Raw genomic sequence first — 21814 nt, forward strand, 5'->3', positions numbered from 1 at the left:
TAAACCAGACCTGGTTAACCTATATTTTAAAAAGGTCACTTCTTACGAGGCAGCCAAGTCAGCAGCGCTGCGAGCACCCTGCCTCTCCCAAAGTGCTGGCAGCGGGGTCTGCTTTGTGGGATTAGAGCCTGCGTCCCTTGAAGCACCAAGAGTTTTGCTTTCCTTCCCCTCTCGTCTTTGTGTTTTAATTAGTATTTCCAAGTGGTGTAATCCCTCCGGGAACCCGCTGTAAAATACAGGCCAGGAGAACCGCTAACAATGATTCTTAATTAGCAAGCGCTTCCTACCCAGATTGCAGCATGGGCATGGGGCGGAGGGGAGAGACAGGAAGGGAAGCCTGGGACAAACCAAGTCGGATTGGGGTGCCGGGAGCATATTTACTGCAGGCTGCATGGAGATTAGAGACAAAGGCTGCCCCGCTCCCACCACCTTTTATCACTCTTGGCACTGGAACCAAAAACATTTGGCTTGAGAGCAAAGTTCCCACCAGTCTCCTTCTGTGCCTGGTATCAGATACACGCACAAAGCAAACAGCGCTGTGCACACATGTGGCTTTGTCCTCTGTGCTTGCATACACAGCACACACCCCTGCGGAGAGTCAACACATTCTTGTGGCGCTGGATGAGGAACTGCTGCACCAGGTCAGATCTCTGGCCCATCGACTCTGGCATCCCGCAAGGCCAGTTGCTTCAGAGGAAAGTGTAAGATCCCTGCACTGATGGGATAAACCACCCTGCAGGGAGAATTCCCTCCTGACCCCAAAAGTTAGAAGCCAGTTTAGGCCCTGAAGCAGGAGAGTGTCTGTCCCTCATAAGATTCAAAAGTGTGCATGTACACACACACACACACACACACACAGAGAAATGTTACCTGTCTGCCTTCGCTTCTCCAGACCCCATTCACCGTTTTCGTCGGGGCGATGGTCACCACGGGGGGCGTGCTAGGCACACTGTGCCCCCCAGGGGGGACGATGATGGGGCCCATGGGTCCTCGCTTGGGAGTGCTGGCAGGGGAGCTGTGGTTGGTGGCTGGCGAGGAGACGGGGGAAGACTCGCTGCTTATCGAAGACCCTTTAAAGAAACCGAGAGAGGGGATCATAAAGGAAACCTTTAACAAACCCTTCATAGCAGCACATCACCCATTAAACCTCACTGACAACAGCCCTGTCCCCGGATTGCCAGGCTGTGGATTTGGAGGCACCATTAGCCGGGTCAGAGGCCACAAACTGGGCTAGCAGATCACGTCCTGTGTAACCCCCCTTCAGAGCCGCTGACCCCTTTGAACAGGAGCATCCAAGAGCACATCACCGAGGGCCCCATCCTACACGGTGCTGAGAGATTCCTGTGAGCTACTTCGCACCCACAATGGCCACTGACTGCCAGGGGTATCGAGGGGTTGGGCCCAGAGTGTCGGGGCCACTAGCAAAGGTCCTCAGAGTCCCATGGAGGGCCACCAGCTATCCTCAATGCCCCAACTAGTCCAGTGTCACAGCCACCACTGGAGCCCTGCCTGGTGGCCCATAGGATATCATCTGCAAAGCCAGATGTATGGCCGGGAAGGGACCTCTCTCTTATCAAGCAGGCCTCTGAATGAAATGCTGGGTGAGTACCAGGGCTGGTAGAACCCAGGCACCACAGCGACCAGCGCAAGACACTCCCACATCGCAATGCCGCTGTGTGGTTTAGACTCCCAGCAGGTGGCAGCTCCGCCCCGACAAGGCAGTGAATGCCCATGCCGGGCTGAGCGGATCTTTGCCATCCCCAAGGTGAGGGACAGGGGAGACGGATGAAGATCCCGGAGGTGAGGGACAGAGGGAGACGGATGAAGATCCCGGAGGTGAGGGACAGGGGAGACGGATGAAGATCCCGGAGGTGAGGGACAGAGGGAGACGGATGAAGATCCCGGAGGTGAGGGACAGGGGAGACGGATGAAGATCCCGGAGGTGAGGGAAAGGAGGAGATGGATGAAGGCAATCTCAGGACATGTCTACCCAGGACAATTTCCTGGCATAATGATAATTACGCACACACATACATCCCATGTCACTCTGGAAGCGGTACAAACACTAGTGGAATAAGAGTGCCCATGGCGGGGGGAGTTATAGCAGCCAAGTGGGTAAATTTCCCAGGGGGTTAAAGAAGGGATCCGTGCGGCGGATTTACTGTGTACGTCTGAGGACCTATTAACGCCCCTCTTCCCCGACCCCACACCAGAAGATCCAGCAGCCAGAGAACGCAGTAGCCATGTTTGTTTTCAAAGAGACTCTACTTTGCCTTGCTTAGGCGAATGACCCCTTGCTCTGGGCTGCCTGAATGGCTGTTGTGCTTCACCCCAGAAGTGGCTGCATTTCAGTGGCAGAGGCACTCCGCCACAGCCAGGGCGTAAAGTACATCATGGCAATGAGTCTCAACGTATGGTGCTATTAATAAGAGACCGTTACTCCTGCCCAGCCCGCCAAAGCTGGCTCCCTGCCCATGGCGAGAGAGGCTCCGGGGGGAGCTGGACAACCATGCAGGGGATGTGCTGCTGCTGAAAGGGGTCAGAGGCATCAAAAGCCATTAGTTGTTTATTTATAATTCAATATCCCTTTATTCAGCAGGCGGCACTGTCTGTGAGCGTGTGAGCTGGGCAGCCATTCAGTTCTCAGTCGGGAGCATCCTCTTAGCGTTAAAAGGCTTTGCCACATGCTGTTTAAATGGCCCAGAATGGATCCTCTCGTCAGTCCCCTCGGAATAGCTTGGCAACACCCCGCACCCTCCGGGGCCCAGGCGGCTCTGCCAGCGTGGGAGGGCACCCCCCGGCCCGGCCAGCACCACAGGCAGGAGAGGGCTTCCACGCTCGAGGACAAGCTAGGCTGAAGTCACTCGCCAAGGGCGTCTTTGTGCAAATGGGGCAGCTGCCCGGCTTTTAGTGGTGCCAGACACTGGCAGATGGCAGGGGCCGGTGCATGAAGATCCTGCCCCTTGTCCTCTCCCCCAGGGCCTGGCACATTTGGTCAGCAGGTCCGTTGCTGGGGGGGATGGGAGGGCTGGAGTTCCTGACATACTGCCTCCAAAGGACCCTGGTTTTTCACCCCGTGAGCCCCGATGCGGTGGAGGGATTTTCAAGGCCCTCTGCCCAACCATGGGGGCTTGAAAGCACTTGGAAAAACCATCTCTCAAACAGACAGCTCTGCTGAGCCTTCAGACAGGGGTCACCGGGGCTGCTCCATGATGCAGCCCTGTCTGTGCAGCCTCACATCACAGCAGCCAGCGGCGCCAGCCCCCGGTAAGGAACAGCCGGCTGGGGTGCTGACAGCTGAGGGGAATATCTCCCCTAACAGCCTTTGCTCCCGACCGTGGTCTTATTCTCCAGAGCCTGCGCAAACACCCCATCCCCAAGCACCGCATCAAGGCGGTTCTCTCGCATGGCCAACAGGGAGGCTACAATGTGCCTCAGTTCTCCCCGCGGCCCCTCCGGTGCCATGTCTAATCCGACACAGTGCAATGAGATCCCCTCTGGCAGCTGGAGGTCCTGGGGGCAGAGGACACGAGTGATACTGTCATGAGCAGCTCACCGGGTTACTCTTGTCGTTCCGAAGTCAAAGGTGCTGCTTTCGGATATGAAGATCCTTGGTTCCAATCTCAGCAAGGATAACTGAGCCGCCTTCCATGCCCTCCCCAGCGGAGCGACAAGAGTTTAGCAGCAGGCTGCAGTAACTTACAAGTATGGTGGGGTAGTCATTTAAGATTTGGCTCTCCCGGTCAGCCCCTCAGTTCCCCTGTTGACCCTCTAACAGGGGACTATGACTGTGGCATTAGAGGAGGACAACCCCCCTCACAACAAACCCAGCTAGCAGTGCCATACTAGGTAAATGAGGAAACACATTCCTTCCTGACCCCTGCAGTGATCACCCCACGGCCTGAAGCATGGAGATTAGACTAACACACAAAACTACAAGCTTTATCGCTGCTCAGAAAATGTTCCAGTCCCTTTTAAAAACCTTCTATTCTATTTAACTCAGTAACTCCCTGTGGCTGATAACGCGCTGTACGAGGACGTGTGTCCTTTCCAGGGGCACCCAGTCTACAGTACGCCATCCTCCACGCAGGCAAAGCTGGGGCCGCTACAGACGTTTAATGCAAAGTCCTGATATTCCAGCTTTGAGCCAACATGAGAATTTTTCCAGCCCTCAGCTTGGCTGACTCTGAGCGGCATGGACATTCATCTCTGGCACTGGAGATGGGAAAGGGGGATCAGGGATGCCAAGCATGCGCAAAGAGTGCCACTTGCGTGGCGCCAGCACCCGCTGCCAAGGATGCCTGTCGCGGCACGCAAGCGGGGGCACAGTGACCTGAGAGGGTGACCGCTTTCTTTCAAGAAAAATTAGCCAACACTTGCAGTCGAGGCTGCAAAAGTTACTCTTGAGTGAGCGCCGGCGCTCGCAGATGCAGGCATTGGGATAAATCGAGTCGCTCTTTGTAACCCTTGGGCAAGGCTCTGGCATTATTTGCATAATACATCTGTATTTTAAATTATACCCACCCCGGGGATGCCAGTGATATTTGCAAGGGAAAAATAAAACCTCCGAAATGGACTTAAAGTACCGAGAGCAACGCGTATAGAAAGGAGAGGCTGGGATGGAAATACAAATGGGATGCTAACTAGGGCACGCAGAGCTCATCATGTGCTTCACTGCAAATTGCTAGCATGTAAAAATGCGTAAGGCCAGGCCAAGCTCTGGGATGTGTGAATTTTGTGCTCCTGAAAGATGCTGCTGTATGGCGGAGGAGACAGAAGCAGGAGTGACCCCATGTTGCTCTGCTGATGCGCTTCAGCATTGACCTGCGGGGGGACCACTTCCAGTGCCCGTTCAATCCTTGGTTCCTCTGCTCAGCCAGTCAACAAGGGGCCAAATTCTCTGCTGGTGGAAATGGGCAAAAGGCCAACAAAGTCAATGGCGCTGCATCCATTTACGTCACAGGTTGCTAATTAGCACCAATGCTGAGAGTGGGCTTAGCGAGACGGCTGCTTCCCTGGCGGGAAGGGAACTGAGGCTGCTCTCAGCCACCGGGTGTCCCGACCGGCCTGGGCTAGAGGCTCTGCAATTCGGTCCGACTCCCCCAGCACGTCGCTAATGGCGTCCCAGCTGAACGAGGCGCCTCTCAGCTATGAGGCTGGCACAGAGCTGGATTGAATCCCAGGGCTTGTAACTCAGAACTGGAGCCTGCAGACCTTGTGCCCGCTTGGCAGGACAAAGGACACGCCATGCCGTGAGTTCAGTGGGAGTCTGGCGCGGATCTGGGCCTGGCAGGCTCCGTGACGTCACTAGCACTGCTGGGTTTTGTGGAAGGTGCCCAGATGTCACGGTGACAGGATAAAGCTCTAAGATAAGATGTTCCCCTAATTCACCTGTGGGCTCTCGAACGCTATTGCTCCCCATGCTCCGGTTACAGTAGCAACGCAGAGCCCAGCAATGCTCTCAGAGCCACCGAGAGAGCACGGCGCTTGGTGCCGAGCAGCGGGGAGGAGCCTGGGACGTGGAGAAGAGCTGTTCCACGCGGCTTTCCGGGCTGGCTCGGGGATGGGGGAAACGAAGGGGCGAGTGGCGGAGGAATCCTACCCGGAGAGGCTGCCGAGCCCTATTAATTATTCCTGAGTCTCTTCGGGGAGAGTCAGGGAGAGAAAGGCTGCCCATGACAAAGGAGGCGGCCGATACGGATTTGACACCCTCTGAGGTCTATCTTGTCAGCGCAAGGCCAACAACAATTAGCACCTAATCCCCTCTGAGCTGGGAAGCCATTACTCACCGCGCGCTAGCGTTAACAATCAATACCGCCACAATGAGCCAGGCAATTAATGAAGCTAAAGTCTTACTTCAGAACCTTAATTCTCGCTGTGTGGCTTTAAACGGGAGGGTTTGTGATCGTTATAATTAACTGGCGCTATTCAGCCAGGAGTTAGTCAATGAAACTAATCTGGATTGGAGATGACAAGAGGCACAGTGTGACGGTGTCACCTTTGTTGTCTGACCTCCTGCTTTCTGCTCAGTGATAGCAGATTAGCAGGCGAGGCTGACAGGCAAATGTAATTAACAGCTGAGACCCTGCAGAAGAAGAAAAAACCAGAGATCTGAACCAGTGAAGCCCACAATCGGCTGAGGAGCTTTGGGGATTTCTTTGTGCCTCCTTCCTCCCTCTTCGCTGCGCCTCCCTTTCGGAATAAATTTACTCCTTGATTGGACAAGAAAAGATGCAGATTTCTGTCCAGCCACGAAAGGCGCCGCGGACCCTGCATCCCAGACACTGCAAAGGTCCGAGTTATGAATGACTCATCCGGCAAAGCAACCTCACAGGCCATCCAGTGTCTCTCCCCGCCCCTCTAGCAAAGCCGTCCACAGCTGGGAGGCATTCGCATGAAAGGCAAAACTAGTCACCATCTGCTGGCAAATAATGTGGCGCACTGAAGACACACTCTTTTTCCAGCTTCTTAGTCCAGTCCGATGGATAGAGCAAGGGCCTGGGAATCAGGACGCCTGGATTCATGCCCAGCTCGGTCGTCAGTCCCCGGCGCCAACTTGAGCAAGTCTTTAACTTCCCCATGCTTCGGTTGAACTATGTGTAGAATATACCACGAGAGGTCGGATCGGCACCCCGGTCTGAGCGCTGGGTTAGCCTAGCCTGAGTGTGAGCAGCCCCCCTGCAAAGCCCCACCCGAGATACGGCATCCTCACTGGTGCTGCGCTCACCTGCGCGTGTCGCTAGGGCTTCTGGGGGCGCGTCGCCCGGTTCCCAGCACCGCAGTGAGCTGAGCCGCTCAATGATCCTTTGCCAGCGAGCTGGGGGAGAACTCAACTCGCTGGCTGGGCACCTGGGGGAAGCACTGGAGGGCTCTCGGCACTCGAGAGTGAGTTAGCCGGTGTCCTCTCTGCAAAGCGGGTGGGTTACCAGCCTGAGTGAAAGCAACACCTGGGCTCTAGCCAACCCCCCAATCCCAGCTGAGAGGGCTGTGTGTGCGGAGGGGGGCGGGTTAGGGTAACACCTGGGGCTTCGGGGGGTCTGGGCCTGAGCCAACGCCCACTGGGTCAGCTCCTGATGCAGCAGGTCTGACATCTGACAGGCTCAGAACCCAGCAGGGCTGACCCAGCTCTCCTGGAAAGGCAAAGTTCTCTAGGCTTTGCTCTGGCCGGGTCTCTCCACCTCGTACAGGTTTTTTCCCAGCATGGCCATGCATGAGGACCGTGGCGCTTTGGGGGCCCCGTTGTGTGCCGCGCTGGCTGCATCCTTGTGCCCCACGATCCTCGCAAGGATGGAGACGCTGCAGGGGTCCTTGGGAACCTGCAGTCTAAAGGCGAGGGATTGGGGGTTGGCTCGCCCTGCCCCGTGGGAAGCCGTAGCGAGTTAGAGCCCGGGGAGCACAAGGGGGCTGCGCAGGCAAAGCCTTACGGGGCACACTGGGATGACACGACTGTACCCCACACCTAACCAGCCGGAGTTACTCCGCGGGCCGTTCCTTCCAGCTCAGACACAAGGCAGCGCATTGAGGACATGCCCCGCAGCCTCCCGGTTAAAAAATAGCCCTTCCCTTGAAATCCTTCCCCAGGACTAGATCGACGTGGCCTGCTCCTGCCAATTCGCAGCACGCGCCATGCTTCTTCAGCAAGCAGCCGTGGGCTCCAGGGAGGAGCGGGTGCTCAGCACCTGGCAGGGTCAGGCCCTAAAAAGTGGCAGAAACAGCAATGGGCAAGCAGGCCCCTGCAGGAACCCAGCAGCATTTCACTGGGGCTGGGCGAGGCTGGAAACCAGCCTGGCCCGATGAGCACACTGGGCCAGATTCTGGCTGCAGCGACACCCTGTAAAAGCAGCACAAGCCCCCAGCGGCCAGCGCAGTCCCTCTGGGTTCACAGCAGAGAGATTGAGATCGGAACCAGGCCCTGTCTTCAGCCAGTTCCATTTGGTGAGCCCCCAGGAACCCTGCTCTGTACCCTGCCTCCCTGTGCACAGATCCCTGGATGGCTTTACTCTCGTAGAACGGAGCAATCTGGCTGAGCCGGCAATGCAGCGAGGATGGACCTGGCAGTCTCTATCCTGGAGAACAGCAGCATCGTGGGGGCTCTGCACAGCGCAGGCCCTGGGGCTCAGATATGCTGTTGATCATCTGTGTTACGGTAACACCCAGAGGTTCCAGCTGAGACCTGGCCCCTGCTGCGCCAGGTGCTGCCCAAACACTGCCCCTCCACCTTACAATCTAAGCAAAGAGAGGGAGGGCAAACAGAGGGAAATGGCTTGCCCAGGTGACCTGGCAGGTCACCAGAACCCAGGGCTCCTGAGTCGCAGGCCAACGTCCGACCCACTAGATCAGTGTAGCTGTCTGTCATGGACAAACACCGAGAGCTAAGGGCCCTGGCTGCTCTGACATGGCCTCCAGTTCACACGACAGACCCTTCCTTCCTGGAGGTTAATATCCCTTTAACAGATTCACACAACACCAAGGGGGGGGGGGCGGGGGGGAATGACTTTGAACTCTGCGCTGAATCTCCAAGCTCCCGGAACTCAATTAACATCCATTTGATATCAATAACTATGTTAAGCAGCTCCCTGTTTCTGGATGCGGCTGCTCTCACACACAAGCCTTTCCCACAGCTTCTGAGCCTGCCTGGCCTCTTCCTTTGAGATGAGAGAGAAAGAAATTGCAAGAGAAACCATGTCGCTTTAATCCCCACCGGGCCCGGCGCCCCTGGTTAGCTCTTGTTTTCCCCTTAAAGTCGTGTTTCAGCTTGAGCCGAGCCATTGACTAGGAGAGACAAAATCCTACTCCAAAGGCTCTGGCAGCTTTTCCAGCTGAGTTGGGGAGGAGGGGGTGGCCAGACCTGGCATACAGAGCTCTTTGTACTGGGACTGGGGGGCGGCTTCCGGGGAAACTTGGTGGGTGAATTTGATGCTCATGAAAGCAAACAGCACTGGGTAGAGCCGTGTGGCTGGAGTGCAAGAGACCTGCAAGATGGCCTCCCTCGCTCTTCCAGTGCACCTCAGCCCTGCCCTGCAGCTCCCAAGCTTTCCCCTGAGAAGAAAACGACCACGGCTCAGAATCACGAGATGGCTTCATGATGTGAATAAACATGTTAGGGGCCAGGGAAGCCGGAACTGGGGTGGGGGCAGGAGGAGGCCATGGCCCTCCCACTTTTTACCAACCATAAGGCCAAGTGACGGGGGAGGAGTGGAGACAAGTGAGCGGGGGGCGGGGTCTTGAGTGGAAGAGCTGGTGCAAGGGTGGGGGGCTCTGGGAGAAGGGGCGGTGTGAGGGTGGGGCCCTCGGAGGAATGGGTGGTGTGGGGGCGGGACCTCACGGAGAAGGGGCGGCACAGGAGGCGGGGCCACAGTTTGGGCCCTGGTGTCCACCCCCCACACTTTTAGGGATCTTCCGCCACTCCTGTTAGGGACTGAGCCACTCGAATTCATTTCTCCAGTGATCTAACCGACATCTGAACCTAGCTCTCCAGAGATGAGAGATCAGTGCACCAACCTACCGCAGCCTCTAGCATTACAGCAGGGAAACACACCAATTTGCCTCCACTTGTCAAAGGCCCACTGATGCTCAGGGCTCTTTTTACCCGTAGCTTTTCCTAATGCCACATTCCTGTTCTACACAATCCCCTTCCTCTCCCTGCCAAAGCCTCCTGAGCTAGATAATCTCATATATTATACATCTAGGAGATGATCCATCTCACAAACCCAGGCAGGCGGGGAAATCTGAAGACGGGGAAGGATTCTGCAATCAAATTATACAGTAGTTAAATCTAAATCAACAGAGAAAATGTGTGGCTTTTTATTATGAACCAAATTTGCTGGAGCAGATCTTTGTATATCGCTGCAAAGGAAAATGACTGCATTGGTGAGGATGACTGGCGCGCGAGAGAAAAATTTAAGCATCAGGAAATCAATGTCAGAACCCACTAATGTCGCTTTTGATGGCTAAGCAGCGAGACGTGGCTGAGGAGAATGAGACAGAGGAGAAAAATGGGGCGGCAGAATCTATAGCATTTTACAAATTGATTCTCCGCCTTGTGTGCGGGTGGGGGAATGCGGGGGTTGCTGACCCACAGACCAGCGCCCATTACGCCAGGTAGGATTCATGTTCTCTTCCAGAAGGCTGGGCAATTTCCACCGTAATTATTAATGAATCCTCTGCCATGGTGACCCTCCACATTTCAGAGGCCAATCAGCCGCTTGATGTAATCCTGCCCCCCCCCGCCCCCCTCCGGGCCCCGTCTCGCTCTGTGTTCGTGGGAGCGTCCCTCGGGAGATTTGCCTCTTGGCACTGGCCGGCCAGTGGAAAATGTTACGGTGCAGCAAGCAGAGACGAACGGCCGGGCACAGAGATCTCCTCTGTCACCAGCAGCCCACAGCTCCCTCCCTTCCCGGTCGCAAGACACAGCCCTGAGCAGCCAGATTGAAGCTTGTCTGCATTTTTCACTCCCTTCCCCGTGAGAAATTCTGCTGGCAGCGCAAATGATGCGCAATTACTGAACCTCCCGCCCCAATAAAACAGATGGGCTGCCAAACGGGCGGCAGGGAGATGCTGCGCCGCCGAAGGAGGGGGCCTGGCGACTGACACACGCCATCCACGCGCTGCTCAGTGCTGGTGCGTTGTTCTTTACAGGGGTCTGGCCAAGGCAGAGGACCCCCGAACATGCTCCCAAGGAGCCGGGATTTCTGGGCGGTGCAATGGGCCAGCCCGTGGGCTCTGCCCATGCCCGTCTCCTCTCCAGACTCGGGCTGGCCCTGGCAGCACGTGGCCCAGAGGCGTCTGGCGCAAAGGGAAGGGCAGCGACCAGCGCTACGCTAATAGGATTGATGCTCTAGCTCCATAACCTGGCCACGCTCATCCCAGAAAGGGAGGCAGGCCAGGGACCTGGCTTCTCTGGTTCAGCCGCCCTGCGCACAGGCACTCCTGTGGCACCACCCCCGTGCTAATGGCAGTAGCAGACGGGACAGCTGAAGTGACTGTGCCGGGAAGAGTCACAGAGCTCCAGTGGGTAGCGGTGATCCTGGCCCACAGGCGCAGGAGCAAACCCAGCAGGGGCCAAGCTCTGTATGGAGGAGAGGGAGATGGCTGGGGTGCAGGCTACGGGGGGGTCTCAAGGAAGAAAATGGTCAGGCTTGGAGACTGCTGAGCCAATGGTTGTGCAGGAATGGGGGGCTGCAGTGAAAGCAGCCAGGAGTAGGGCAGGGCAGCCCGTGGCCACAGGAGCGGCTTCCTTTGCTTTCTTCCTGATGTCCCCCCTTGGGATCCAGGGCCCTGCAGCACTCCCAGGCTGGCTTCCCCGGGGCCAGGCTCTCTGTAGCTCGGAGACGCTCCCTAAGGCCGACCCCTGCCGGCTGGCGCTGCGCTGCGCGCAAAGCTGGCTGCACTCAGAGGGTGGGAGTCCATTTACAGAGGGCGAGGCTGGCTGAGGCCACTGGCAAACCTCAAGCTACAGCTCTGTCCCGCTAGCCCTGTGCATTAGCGCTGCAGGGAGACTCCTACTGGCAGGGGGCAGCTTGTTTGAAACCACTTCCAATCCCCCGGCGCTGAGAAGAGGCTCCCACCTCGCTTGGAAGCGTTGATGAGAAAATGGCAGAGAGAGGGAAAGCCCAGTGAGAAAAAGAACGAAACATGGCCCAGAGCAGGAGAGAGGGAATCTGATGGAGGAAAGGACCCAGCCTGTGTCCAGCACACCCCCTGGGACCAGCCCTGCTCTGTGTGCGAGGGTGTGGTCGCTGTTTAACGCACCCCACACCGGCTGCCCTTTAGCCAGAGGGTCACATTTTGCTTGTTGCCAGGTCTTTTAAGTCACACGGGTTTGAATGACAAAGTCCTTTAAATCCTCTGAGCTCCCCTGGCCACAGCAGCTTCCCGCCCAGATTAGGGGCTTTCAATGGAAACATGGGTCAGATTTCCAGGCGCTTGTCATGCAATCCACACTTCCCCGAGCGGTGCCCCAGGGCGGCCACAGCCTCTGCGGGTGCCACGGCTGGGGGTACGAGGGCGAGACGTGCTGAGGTGACACCTTGTCCGCACTGTGCCAGCACAACCCTGCCTGGCCAAATGACCTAGCAAGATGCAGGCCAGGCTCACTGGGCGCATTGGGAGTATCCAAGAAGCGCTGTCCCGGGTGGCATCCTCTAGCGACCCCTCCCCCCACAGACGGCGGGATAACGCACAGCCACAAGTGCCTGCGAAAGGAATGACCTCGCTGGAATGACAGAGTGAGTGCCCGGGACGGCTCTGCCTCGGGGGATCAGGAACGGGATTCGGCTGGGCACCTCCAGGATGCCCCTCTCCCGGAATCGGGAGCCCTGGCCTGGGGCTCTAGCCTGCGTGAAACAAGCTGGGCACGCTGGCGGGCGGGTGTGAAAGGAAAGGAGACTGCACCGCATGCCCCATTGCAGCCGCAGCAGAGAGGCCAGCATGCAGGGGAGTGCTGCAGATCCCTGCTGGCAAGGCAGGGAGCAGGGGCACCCCCGCTGCAGGTAGCTAAAGGTCTTTGCTTCCCCCAGACTGTGGTCCCAAACCTGAATGAGAATCCGGAGCATGGGGCCAGGAAGCCCTGCCACTCCCTGCTACCCCCCCAGCCCTCCACTCTTCCTCTAATTCCTACCTGCGCTTCCTCCCGCCAGCGCCTGCGCGTCGCCTTTGGCGGGCTCCTGCTAAATAGCCCATGAAAGAGAAATCCATTTCTCCAGGCCGGCACCCAGCAGTCGCCGGCTTTGTTATTAGCAGGGCAGTTTGGCTGGTAAGCGAACGCACGGAGGAGCCTTAGGCAAAATAAAACTTCACTGAAGCATGGCAGCCGAGGTGGGGGGAAGGCCGGCGTCTCTCCGCGTTCTCGCCACGCGTTCTCTCGGGGGACGGCAAATGAGATGGCATGTGGATCACTCCATCTGAACGGAATGTTTAAACTGCGCCCTCCAGACACGATGCCGAGGAAAGACATTAGCCCGCGAAGCAGCAGGCAGAGCAGGCCGTCGCCTGGCGAAAAACACAAGGGAGCTCGCCAAGGCGGAGAGGAGTGAGACCAGGCCGCAGATCACGGCTTCGAAGGTGGTTAGAAAACCCAGGGCCAGGGGCGCGGTGCCGGGTCAGCTCTGCAGATCAGTGGGCAGGTGACTGGGCAATACAGGCTGCCACTCCATGCCAGGGCTCAGCTGGCACCGCAAAGAACCGGAGGAGCTGGAACCGCCAGGGAGAATCAAACCAGTGGCTCTGGGTTATCAGAATGAGATGAGGAAAAGTGTGGCCGTGTAAGCGGCCTGCAGTGACGGTGAGAGCATGTGTGCGTGCACGCCAGGCTCCCCCTGCCCCTGCCCCCAGTTGCTGTGACTGTGGCAGAGCCCACAAGCGGGTACAGGGTGGCTAGATCTCCGCTGACCCTGCCCACATGCCCAGTGTGGGCGGCTGCGCACTCAGATCTGGGCCAACACGGACTGTTCTAGCAGCCATGGGGTGTGAGGCTCCCCCCATGCCCACCTCCTGCAAACACCACCCCTCCTGCAACACTGTGCCTCCGACACCTCCCCCACAACCTTCCATCCTGCCCCCTACTGCTATCCCCTCCCTCCACTCTCTGCCCCCTCCCTGCGGCTGCCTCAGCTCCTTGGAGAGACTCTCACCTTCTGCCCCAGCACCTCCCTCTTTCCCGGCTTGGCCTGGCTGCTCCAGCCCTCCAGCCTCCCTGGGAAGCCGGGTCCAGCAGCAGCAGGGGACCGACCATCCCCATTCACGGGCACTGGCAGGGAAGCGCCAATGGGCTGCAGCACATTTCCCAGGCCACAGTCACCCCCAGGGATCGGCGACGGCACAGACCCACGAGCCGGCTGAAGTCCCACCATGCCGGCAGAGCTCTGTCTGCAGGCACGGCGCTGGGCACCGCAGAGAAGAGGGGGCAGCACAGGGAGGGGACAGTCTAAGGCCTGGCGGGGGCCTGGCGGGGGCCCGCTAAGGGCTCTCGCCAAAGGGCTGAGAGGTCTGCCCGTGGGCACAGCAGCAGCAGCAGTCAGTGCGTGGGGCAGCAGGAGGTCTCCCTAGTCCGTGCTGCCCAGGATACTGCAAAATGCCACTACCCGCCTCTGCAGGGTCCTTCGCCTGCCAGCCCCGACTCTAGGCCATGGCTAAGCCCACCAATAAGCCCGGCCTCTCCAGCTCCCTGGGAAGCAGCCGCCCATGGCCAGGCCACCCAGAGCGATCAGAGCAGGGCAGGTCGCTCGGGGCGTTGGCCTCCCGTGCAGAGGGTGCAGCCCGGTGCAGACAGGCGCCTTCCCCCGTCCCCTCAGCGTCCCTGGCCTGAGTTCCAAGCCGCTCGGGGCATGGAATGCGCGGGGAAGCCAGCACTAGATTTGCACCCGGGGGCCACAGACAGGCTGCCCCAGACAGGCCTGGGGTTTAGTGCCACCTGGACCTGGGACACGCCAGGCATCACTGAGCTTTATTGCCAGGATCCTGACCCTGTCCCTTCGGGAGGGACCTGGCCCCAGCACCCCAACCCCAGCTACAGAAACTGCTCCCCCTTGGGACTCGGCCCCCCGCCCCATGCCCTACAAACACTACAAACGCCCTACAGCCACAAGGGGCAGCGCGTTCCCCATGCGATCCCGTACCCACCATCCACAGCGTGAGCCTGGCTCGCAGGTGCACCCGCGTCCCAGCTCCCCAGGCCTCTCGCACAGACTGGCCACAGGGGCAGACCAGGGCAGTAGTGGGCCAGTGCAACCCCCCAGCATTTGCATGTGTAAAGTGGGGACCTGTATCTACAGACGCACCTTGAGGGAGGGGGAGACCAGCAGATGCACCTGCAAATTGGGGAGCTCTTGGTAAGTTTGGCCTGCGGCTCCGTCCTACGGAGACCGAGATCTTTTCAAAGCTCTTCCTCAGTGTCCCACAACCCCGAGCAGCCGCGCCTGAGTTCTGTGCGTGTGGCCCCCCAGCTGCCCCCTGAGCTGAGGATCAGCCGAAGGGATACGAGGAGCAGGACCGGGGTAGGGAGTTAGCAGTGGGCTGGTCTGCTCTGTGCATGCAGCATCCGGCCCAAAGAGACAGGGGAAGAGATGCAGCCCTCTGGGGAGTCCCGGGTTGATTCCGTGGAGGGGACCAATGGACGGTTCGTGCTAATTCTACCCATCACCAGCAAGAGAAAAACATCCACTGAGGATTTAAGGACGGTGAGATGGAAACGGCTCTGCTCCTGCCGCAGAGCCGCTCCTCTCTAGCCAGAGCGGGAGGAGAAGGCCCTTGCGCCCAGCTCCCTGTCCTGCCCTTGCAGCTGCCGTCTGGGCACAGGGCACTTGCGGGTCAGTGCTGATCCCATGCCAGGCACTTGGCACACAGGGATGTGGTCCCGGAGCCGACGGGCCTGCAATCCGAGCAGGCCCCGGGCAAACGCAGCAGAGGGAGCAGGCCGTGCGGCAGTTTGGGGAGGGTAGGAGCCACTCCTTGGAGAGGAGGGCAGGGGAGGTGGAGTGCTTCTCGGAGGGGAGGGCAGAGGCATGGGGAAGTGCCCTACAATCCACTCACACCCCGGGGGGGTCACCGATCTCGTTCTCCACAGTGCTGGTCCCAAAGTCTGGGGACAGTCGCAGTGAATGTTACAAGGGTCTCTCCTTGGTCCCCACCCCTGGAGCCCTGCTGCAGCTGATTGGGACCCCCAGACAGGCCAGGCCCAACCCCCTGGATCCGAACACTCGCTGGCCAATCCGACCTGGCTCTGAAACCCACAGCTGGGCTCCCTCGAGAATGGGCTGCACCAATGGCCAGACCCCAGCAGGGCAACTGGAAGCAGCTTCTGACCCAAATGTACGGCCCTTTGCTACTGTACGGAACATGCGGGAGGAAGGCACCGCTCTGCACCAGCCAGCTGGGGGTGGCAGCCCAGCGGGGTACGGGGTGAGCAACAGCCCTTGCCCAGAGCTCCTGCCAGCGCTCCCCCCTCTGAACACCGTGCCTGGCAGCGAGGGAACAGCCCCGAGGGCAGGGCCACCCAGAGGATTCAGGGGGCCTGGGTCTTCGGCTGCGGGGGGCCCCTGCTGCCGAATTGCCGCCGAAGACCCAGCACTTTGGCAGCGGGTCCCGGAGCGGAAGGACCCCCCGCCGCCGAATTGCCACCGAAGACCCGGAGCAGAAGACGCTCCGGGGGCCCCAGTTAACTCTTGTGGGGCCCGGGCCCCCGGAGCGAGTGAAGGACCCCGCTCGAGGGGCCCCGAAAAACTCTCGTGGGGGCCCCTGCGGGGCCCCGGGCAACCACAGCCAGTGAGCGCCTGCTTAGCACCACCAGTGGGAGGCTCAGCACCGCCCCCTGAGAGCGCCCGGGCGGCTCCTTCAGCCACAACTCAATGAGGTCAGGAAAAAAGAAACCCGCTGCCAGCTCCCCCGCCCTGCCGAGCGAGAGGCGCCTGCCAGACAGTTTATGTGACAGATTTAGGGCTGGCAGGATTTATGGAACGCTTGGGCTGCGGGAGAAACAGGCTGGCACAGAGACAAGGAAACAGGCCCCGGCATCAGCCACCTCGGGCTGGGCTGGCGCGAGAGGCAGGCACCAGGGCTCAGGAAGGGACGGAGGCAGAGGGGCAGGGCGGCGGCTCGGCGGCGCTGTTGGGGAGGAGTGCGGAAAAGCTGCCACCCCCCAGCCCGACAGAGCTGTGCTGGCCACGCCCCAGCGCAGAGCCGGGAGCCTGGCACAAAAGCCCATTTGCTGGTCTAGCTTATTGCGTTCAGGCAGGTGGGTTAAGCTCTGGCCAGTCTACGCTGCATTTCCAGGGGGGTACAGCTCTGCCAGCCAAGCCTTCAGTGCCGGCAAGGCAGCCTCAGAGGCCCTGGGGGGGGGAATGGGGCACAATGGGGCTGGCAAAGGCAAATCCCGCATGACCACAACCTCCCGCAGTCCTTGAACAGCTTCCTGGCCTGGCTACAGCCTTCAAACCCGGCCTGCGGGGTCGGTGCGGTGAGCGGGCAGGCCGGACCCAGCCAGGCCAGGCGCAGCGCTGCTCCCCAGGTGGCGCGGTGCCACACCAGGGCTCTGCAGCGCTGGGTAGGTGATCCCCACCCCAGAGGCAGCTGCATCTCAGCACTGGGTGGGCAACCCCTGTATAAAAAACTGCTGCATTTCATCCTAGAGGCGACTGCATGGGGGTGGGGGAATCCTTATGCAGCAGTAGCTGTGTTCCGCCCCAGAGGTGGCTGCATTTCAGTACCGTGTAAGTGACCCTTATATAAACAGCAGTTACATTCCACCCCAGAAAAGGCTGCATTTTAGCACAGGGTGACATGATCCCTGTATATCCCTTAACCTAGCCTCACTGGGGGGCATTGGGAGTCTTGATTCAGGTTTGTAAAGCGCGTTGAGATCCGGGGATGAAAGGTGCTCGAGAAGAGCAGAGTAACGCCATCACCGCACGCCATGTCCGACGCCCTCCCAAAGCGGGTGCTGTGCATGGGGCTGGTCAGGGAAATCCCTGCCTGACCCTCACTGTCAATCACTCGGCTTCGTCCTGAGGAGAGCTGCTGTGAGTGCCTGGGATCAGCTCCGGCCCTAGGCGAGTATCTCGGGTGTGCTCTGAGCGGGGCTGGGCGAGGGGTCTGTCCCCCACCCCTCGGGTGTCATTTCAAGGGCCCCGCTCCCGGCTCCTCTCTTACCTCTGGGTTCCTCTGCCTGTTTGGCCAGTTTGCGCAGGGCGGCAGCGAAGCTGGAGGAAGGCGCTGACTGGACTGACAAGGAGGCGTTGGCCGCCGGGCTGCCATTGGGCACAAGGGAGCCATTGAGAGGAGAAGGGGTCAGGGGGCTGACGGTGGCCGTGGTCCGGGTCGCGGTGGAGAGCATTCCTAGTGAAGGTGACTTTGGCTCATGGCTCATGCCTGAAACAACGAAAAGAACAATCCAGATCACTGGGAGAGAAGGCGCCCGAGTCACCCGAGAGTCGCTACCGCACGCAGGGACAGAGGCCGGGGCAGACGACAGCAGTCAGCTGCCTGGCGCAGACAGAGGCAGCGCAGCAGCCATCCACCCCTGGCACCCACGCAGGGCTTACCAGCCGCAGGTCTCAAAGCACCCTGCAAAGGCAGCTCTCCCGTTTACCGAGGGGGAGACCAGGGACAGGGACGGGGAGGGGACATGAGTGCCCTAAAGTTGCCCCCAGTTGAAGCCCAGTCTCCCAGCTCCCTGGTCACCAGTCACGGCTGCCCAATGCCCAGCAAGGCCAGCCCTGGGCGGTAGTGGGGGAACGGGTGCGTCTCTTAAGGGAGATGCCCAGGCCCGTGCCCGGCGGTTGCCCAGCAGGACTGGGAGCCTCCTCTGCTTGCACCCCCAAACTTGGCTCAGCCTAAGGGGGCAACCATGTACGATCACCATCCACCCAGGCCAGTTGCCTCCCTGGGTGCTCCAGGGCGCTCCCATTCCGGCATGTGAGCGTCTCCCACTTGCGTTACCCTCCCAACGCCCCCCTCCAGAGGGGCACGCTGCCCCCATCTGACAGAGAACACGGACCCAGGCCCCAGAGCTCGTGAGGTTCCTAACTTCCCTGGGCACCTAAGGAAAGCGACTCAGCCAAAAACCTGTGGAGGGGCCAGGAATTGGACCCAAATCCCCATTCAGTGCTCCACCCACTGGACCATCCTATCCACCCACACAGAACTGCATCAAAGACTCCGTACGTCAACAGCGTCCCAGCTCCAAGAGGAGCCCGCCTGCCACATCAATACCGAGACAAGCCCAGCTGACCCCGCGCGTTACAAGCGCCCTCCCCTCCCTTCGCACTGCGGACTCCCAGGAGGAGATTGCTGTTACGAACGAGCCCATCCGGGGGAATCCCGGGCAGCCGTGCGAGGGGAAGGGGAAAGAGGCAGAAACTGATGCCAGCCAGGTTCCAAAGAACGCAGGAGCAGACCTGCCCAAGGGGGAGAGGCAGCAGCAGGCAGACGACTGGGGCCAGATCCCAAACACGGATATCGTGGAAGAAGGCCTGGGGTCAGGCTGCACCGGCCTAGGATCTGCTAGAACAGGAGCTGTTGGACTTTCAGTCCTTTTCCCGAAATCCAGTGGGAGGGGAGGGAATCAGAGACAACAAAAATTGTGAATCTAAGCTCTGATTTCACCATCCCACTGGGACTCTCAAGATCGGACACTGAGCGAGCAACTGGGCTTCCCCTTTGGCTCCGCGGGAAGGGGGGGGGAGATAGACAAGGATTTCAGCTGAAGGCGAGAAAGTCTTTGAAACCCTCCTGCCCGACAGGCCCAACCACCCCCTAGCCTGTGGAGTCGCATGGCCCCTTCTCCCATCCCCTCCTCCAAACCCCAGCCCCAGAACAATGAATCAGACGCCCGCCCGGTGCCCAGGTCAGCTGGGCCCCTTCCCCGCAAAGGCGAAAGTAGAGAATCAAAGAGCTTACAGAGCGCAGGCCGGCAGGTGACTCCCGGCTTCCGTCAGCTGGGGGCTGCGGGGCCCGGGGGCTTTGGGTTTAACGTCTGTAGCCCGCCATGGATTATAAAAGAGAGCGGCGCTCAGGGAAACCCCATTCTTCCCAGCGAGCGCTCGGAGCTTATCTAACAAAGCAGCGGCACACAGGCACTGTTCCCCACAGAAACCAGGCTGACACTCTCGGCTGAACAGCTGCCGCCAAGTCACATGGCCCCAGCTGATCTGTAATATCCAGGGCCGCTTGTAGATAACAGTGGTGTTTTGTCAGCGCAGCGCCCAGCAGCAGCCCCTATGGAGCGCGTCTGAAGCAGCATTGATCCAGGCGTTTGACCCCTCCGTGTCCTCCGCTCTGTCGCTCAAGGCGGAAGAGGGAGAAAGCAGCCAGGAGCGGGCTGAGCCGTCGCGCTCGCCCGTGAGTCTGCGAGGGCTGAGCGAGAATTAGCACGAGCTGCACCACCGATTGCTCAGCCAGAGGCAGGGGCTAGGGGCCCTCAGCTGCTGCTCAGAGCAGCGCATGGGGAGAGGTCGCTCCAGGGGGCTGGGTCCCCCCGCACTGACACCCAGCGAGCTGGGAGTCCATCGCCCTGCTCCGGGCTTCTCGCTCAGCTGGGAATGAATGGACTCAAATACAGCTTAGGAAAGAGGGAGGGCCATGGCTGCCAAGTGGTTCTGCCAATGCCCCTGCTAGTCAACCAGCCCTGGGCTCCCCCGGTACCCACAGAGCTCTGCCAATGCCCCTCAATCCCGACCCGCAGCCCCTGCTAGTCATCCAGCCCTGGGCTCCCCCGGTACCCACAGAGCTCTGCCAATGCCCCTCAATCCTGACCCGCAGCCCCTGCTAGTCATCCAGCCCTGGGCTCCCCCAGTACCCACAGAGCTCTGCCAATGCCCCTCAATCCTGACCCGCAGCCCCTGCTAGTCAACCAGCCCTGGGCTCCCCCGGTACCCACAGAGCTCTGCCAATGCCCCTCAATCCTGACCCGCAGCCCCTGCTAGTCAACCAGCCCTGGGCTCCCCCGGTACCCACAGAGCTCTGCCAATGCCCCTCAATCCCGACCCGCAGCCCCTGCTAGTCAACCAGCCCTGGGCTCCCCCGGTACCCACAGAGCTCTGCCAATGCCCCTCAATCCCGACCCGCAGCCCCTGCTAGTCATCCAGCCCTGGGCTCCCCCGGTACCCACAGAGCTCTGCCAATGCCCCTCAATCCCGACCCGCAGCCCCTGCTAGTCAACCAGCCCTGGGCTCCCCCGGTACCCACAGAGCTCTGCCAATGCCCCTCAATCCCGACCCGCAGCCCCTGCTAGTCAACCAGCCCTGGGCTCCCCCGGTACCCACAGAGCTCTGCCAATGCCCCTCAATCCTGACCCGCAGCCCCTGCTAGTCAACCAGCCCTGGGCTCCCCCGGTACCCACAGAGCTCTGCCAATGCCCCTCAATCCCGACCCGCAGCCCCTGCTAGTCATCCAGCCCTGGGCTCCCCCGGTACCCACAGAGCTCTGCCAATGCCCCTCAATCCCGACCCGCAGCCCCTGCTAGTCATCCAGCCCTGGGCTCCCCCGGTACCCACAGAGCTCTGCCAATGCCCCTCAATCCCGACCTGCAGCCCCTTTACCATCCCAGGTCTAGGCAGAAATTGCCGATCAGGCTTCACATGGTCTAAAGAACTGTTCTGTGGCAGAACAAACATCCACTAGCCCCTCACGCTCATTGCCCCCGAGCCAGGTGGAAATCCAGGGTTATGGAGGTGAAGGGCTGTAACCACTGCAGAGAGGACGGGAACACCGACAGCCACGGGAGCTCTTCTGAAGTCCTGCCCCACTGGGCCCTTCCCAGCCCTGCACCCGCTGGGCGACACCAAACCGCCCCTTTTACTGAGCACCCCCCCCCGAACCCCATGCCGGGTCCCCCTGCACTTCGGCGCCAGCCGTGCATCCCCAGGAACAGGCGCTCCGGCCACAACCACCAGCAACGCCTCTCCTTCCTGAATCCCCATCACCTGCACCAACGGGGGGCTGGCCCCCCACCCCCGGCCTCCCTCGCCTTCCCAAGGCACCGACCCCAAGCTGAAGGTGATGGCGGAGGGGGCAAGGGGGCCCAAAGACTTTCTTTAGACCGTCCATCCAGGCTACTTCTCTTCTCACCCCTGCCCAACCACATGGCACAACCCGCCCCTGCTGCAGAGCAGCCACTGGCCACCCCAGGTCCCAGAGACAGGGTGGAGCCACGCAACCCCTGCAGCCATCGTCGCCCGCCAGGAGAACATGCCAAGCCCGTGGGGCTGCCCCTGCGCTGCAGTGTCACTGCGGACACTGGGGCGCACGTGGCCCGCGCTGACCGTCCTCCGGCCCATTCGCTGCGGCACGATTGCCCAGCGCCTCCCCCCGCACTGCCGCC

At 59.9% G+C, this 21814-nt stretch overlaps 1 protein-coding gene across 10 annotated transcripts in view; it reads right to left on the minus strand.

The window, feature by feature from the left end:
* Nucleotides 1–21814, minus strand: part of GSE1 (Gse1 coiled-coil protein) — a 354820-nt gene that overhangs the window by 37115 nt on the left and 295891 nt on the right. For 9 of the 10 annotated variants that reach the window (XM_044987176.1, XM_044987177.1, XM_044987181.1 and 6 more), the window contains 2 exons: nucleotides 17644–17862; nucleotides 871–1070 (listed from right to left, as the gene is read on the minus strand). In XM_044987176.1, the coding sequence (XP_044843111.1) occupies nucleotides 871–1070; nucleotides 17644–17862 (419 nt within the window). Of the gene's footprint in view, nucleotides 1–870; nucleotides 1071–17643; nucleotides 17863–19392; nucleotides 19534–21814 lie in introns of those variants that run through there. The other variant, XM_044987185.1, reaches the window with a different exon arrangement.

Source organism: Mauremys mutica, chromosome 14 (genome assembly GCF_020497125.1).
Source record: "Mauremys mutica isolate MM-2020 ecotype Southern chromosome 14, ASM2049712v1, whole genome shotgun sequence".
Taxonomy (NCBI): Eukaryota; Metazoa; Chordata; order Testudines; family Geoemydidae; genus Mauremys; species Mauremys mutica.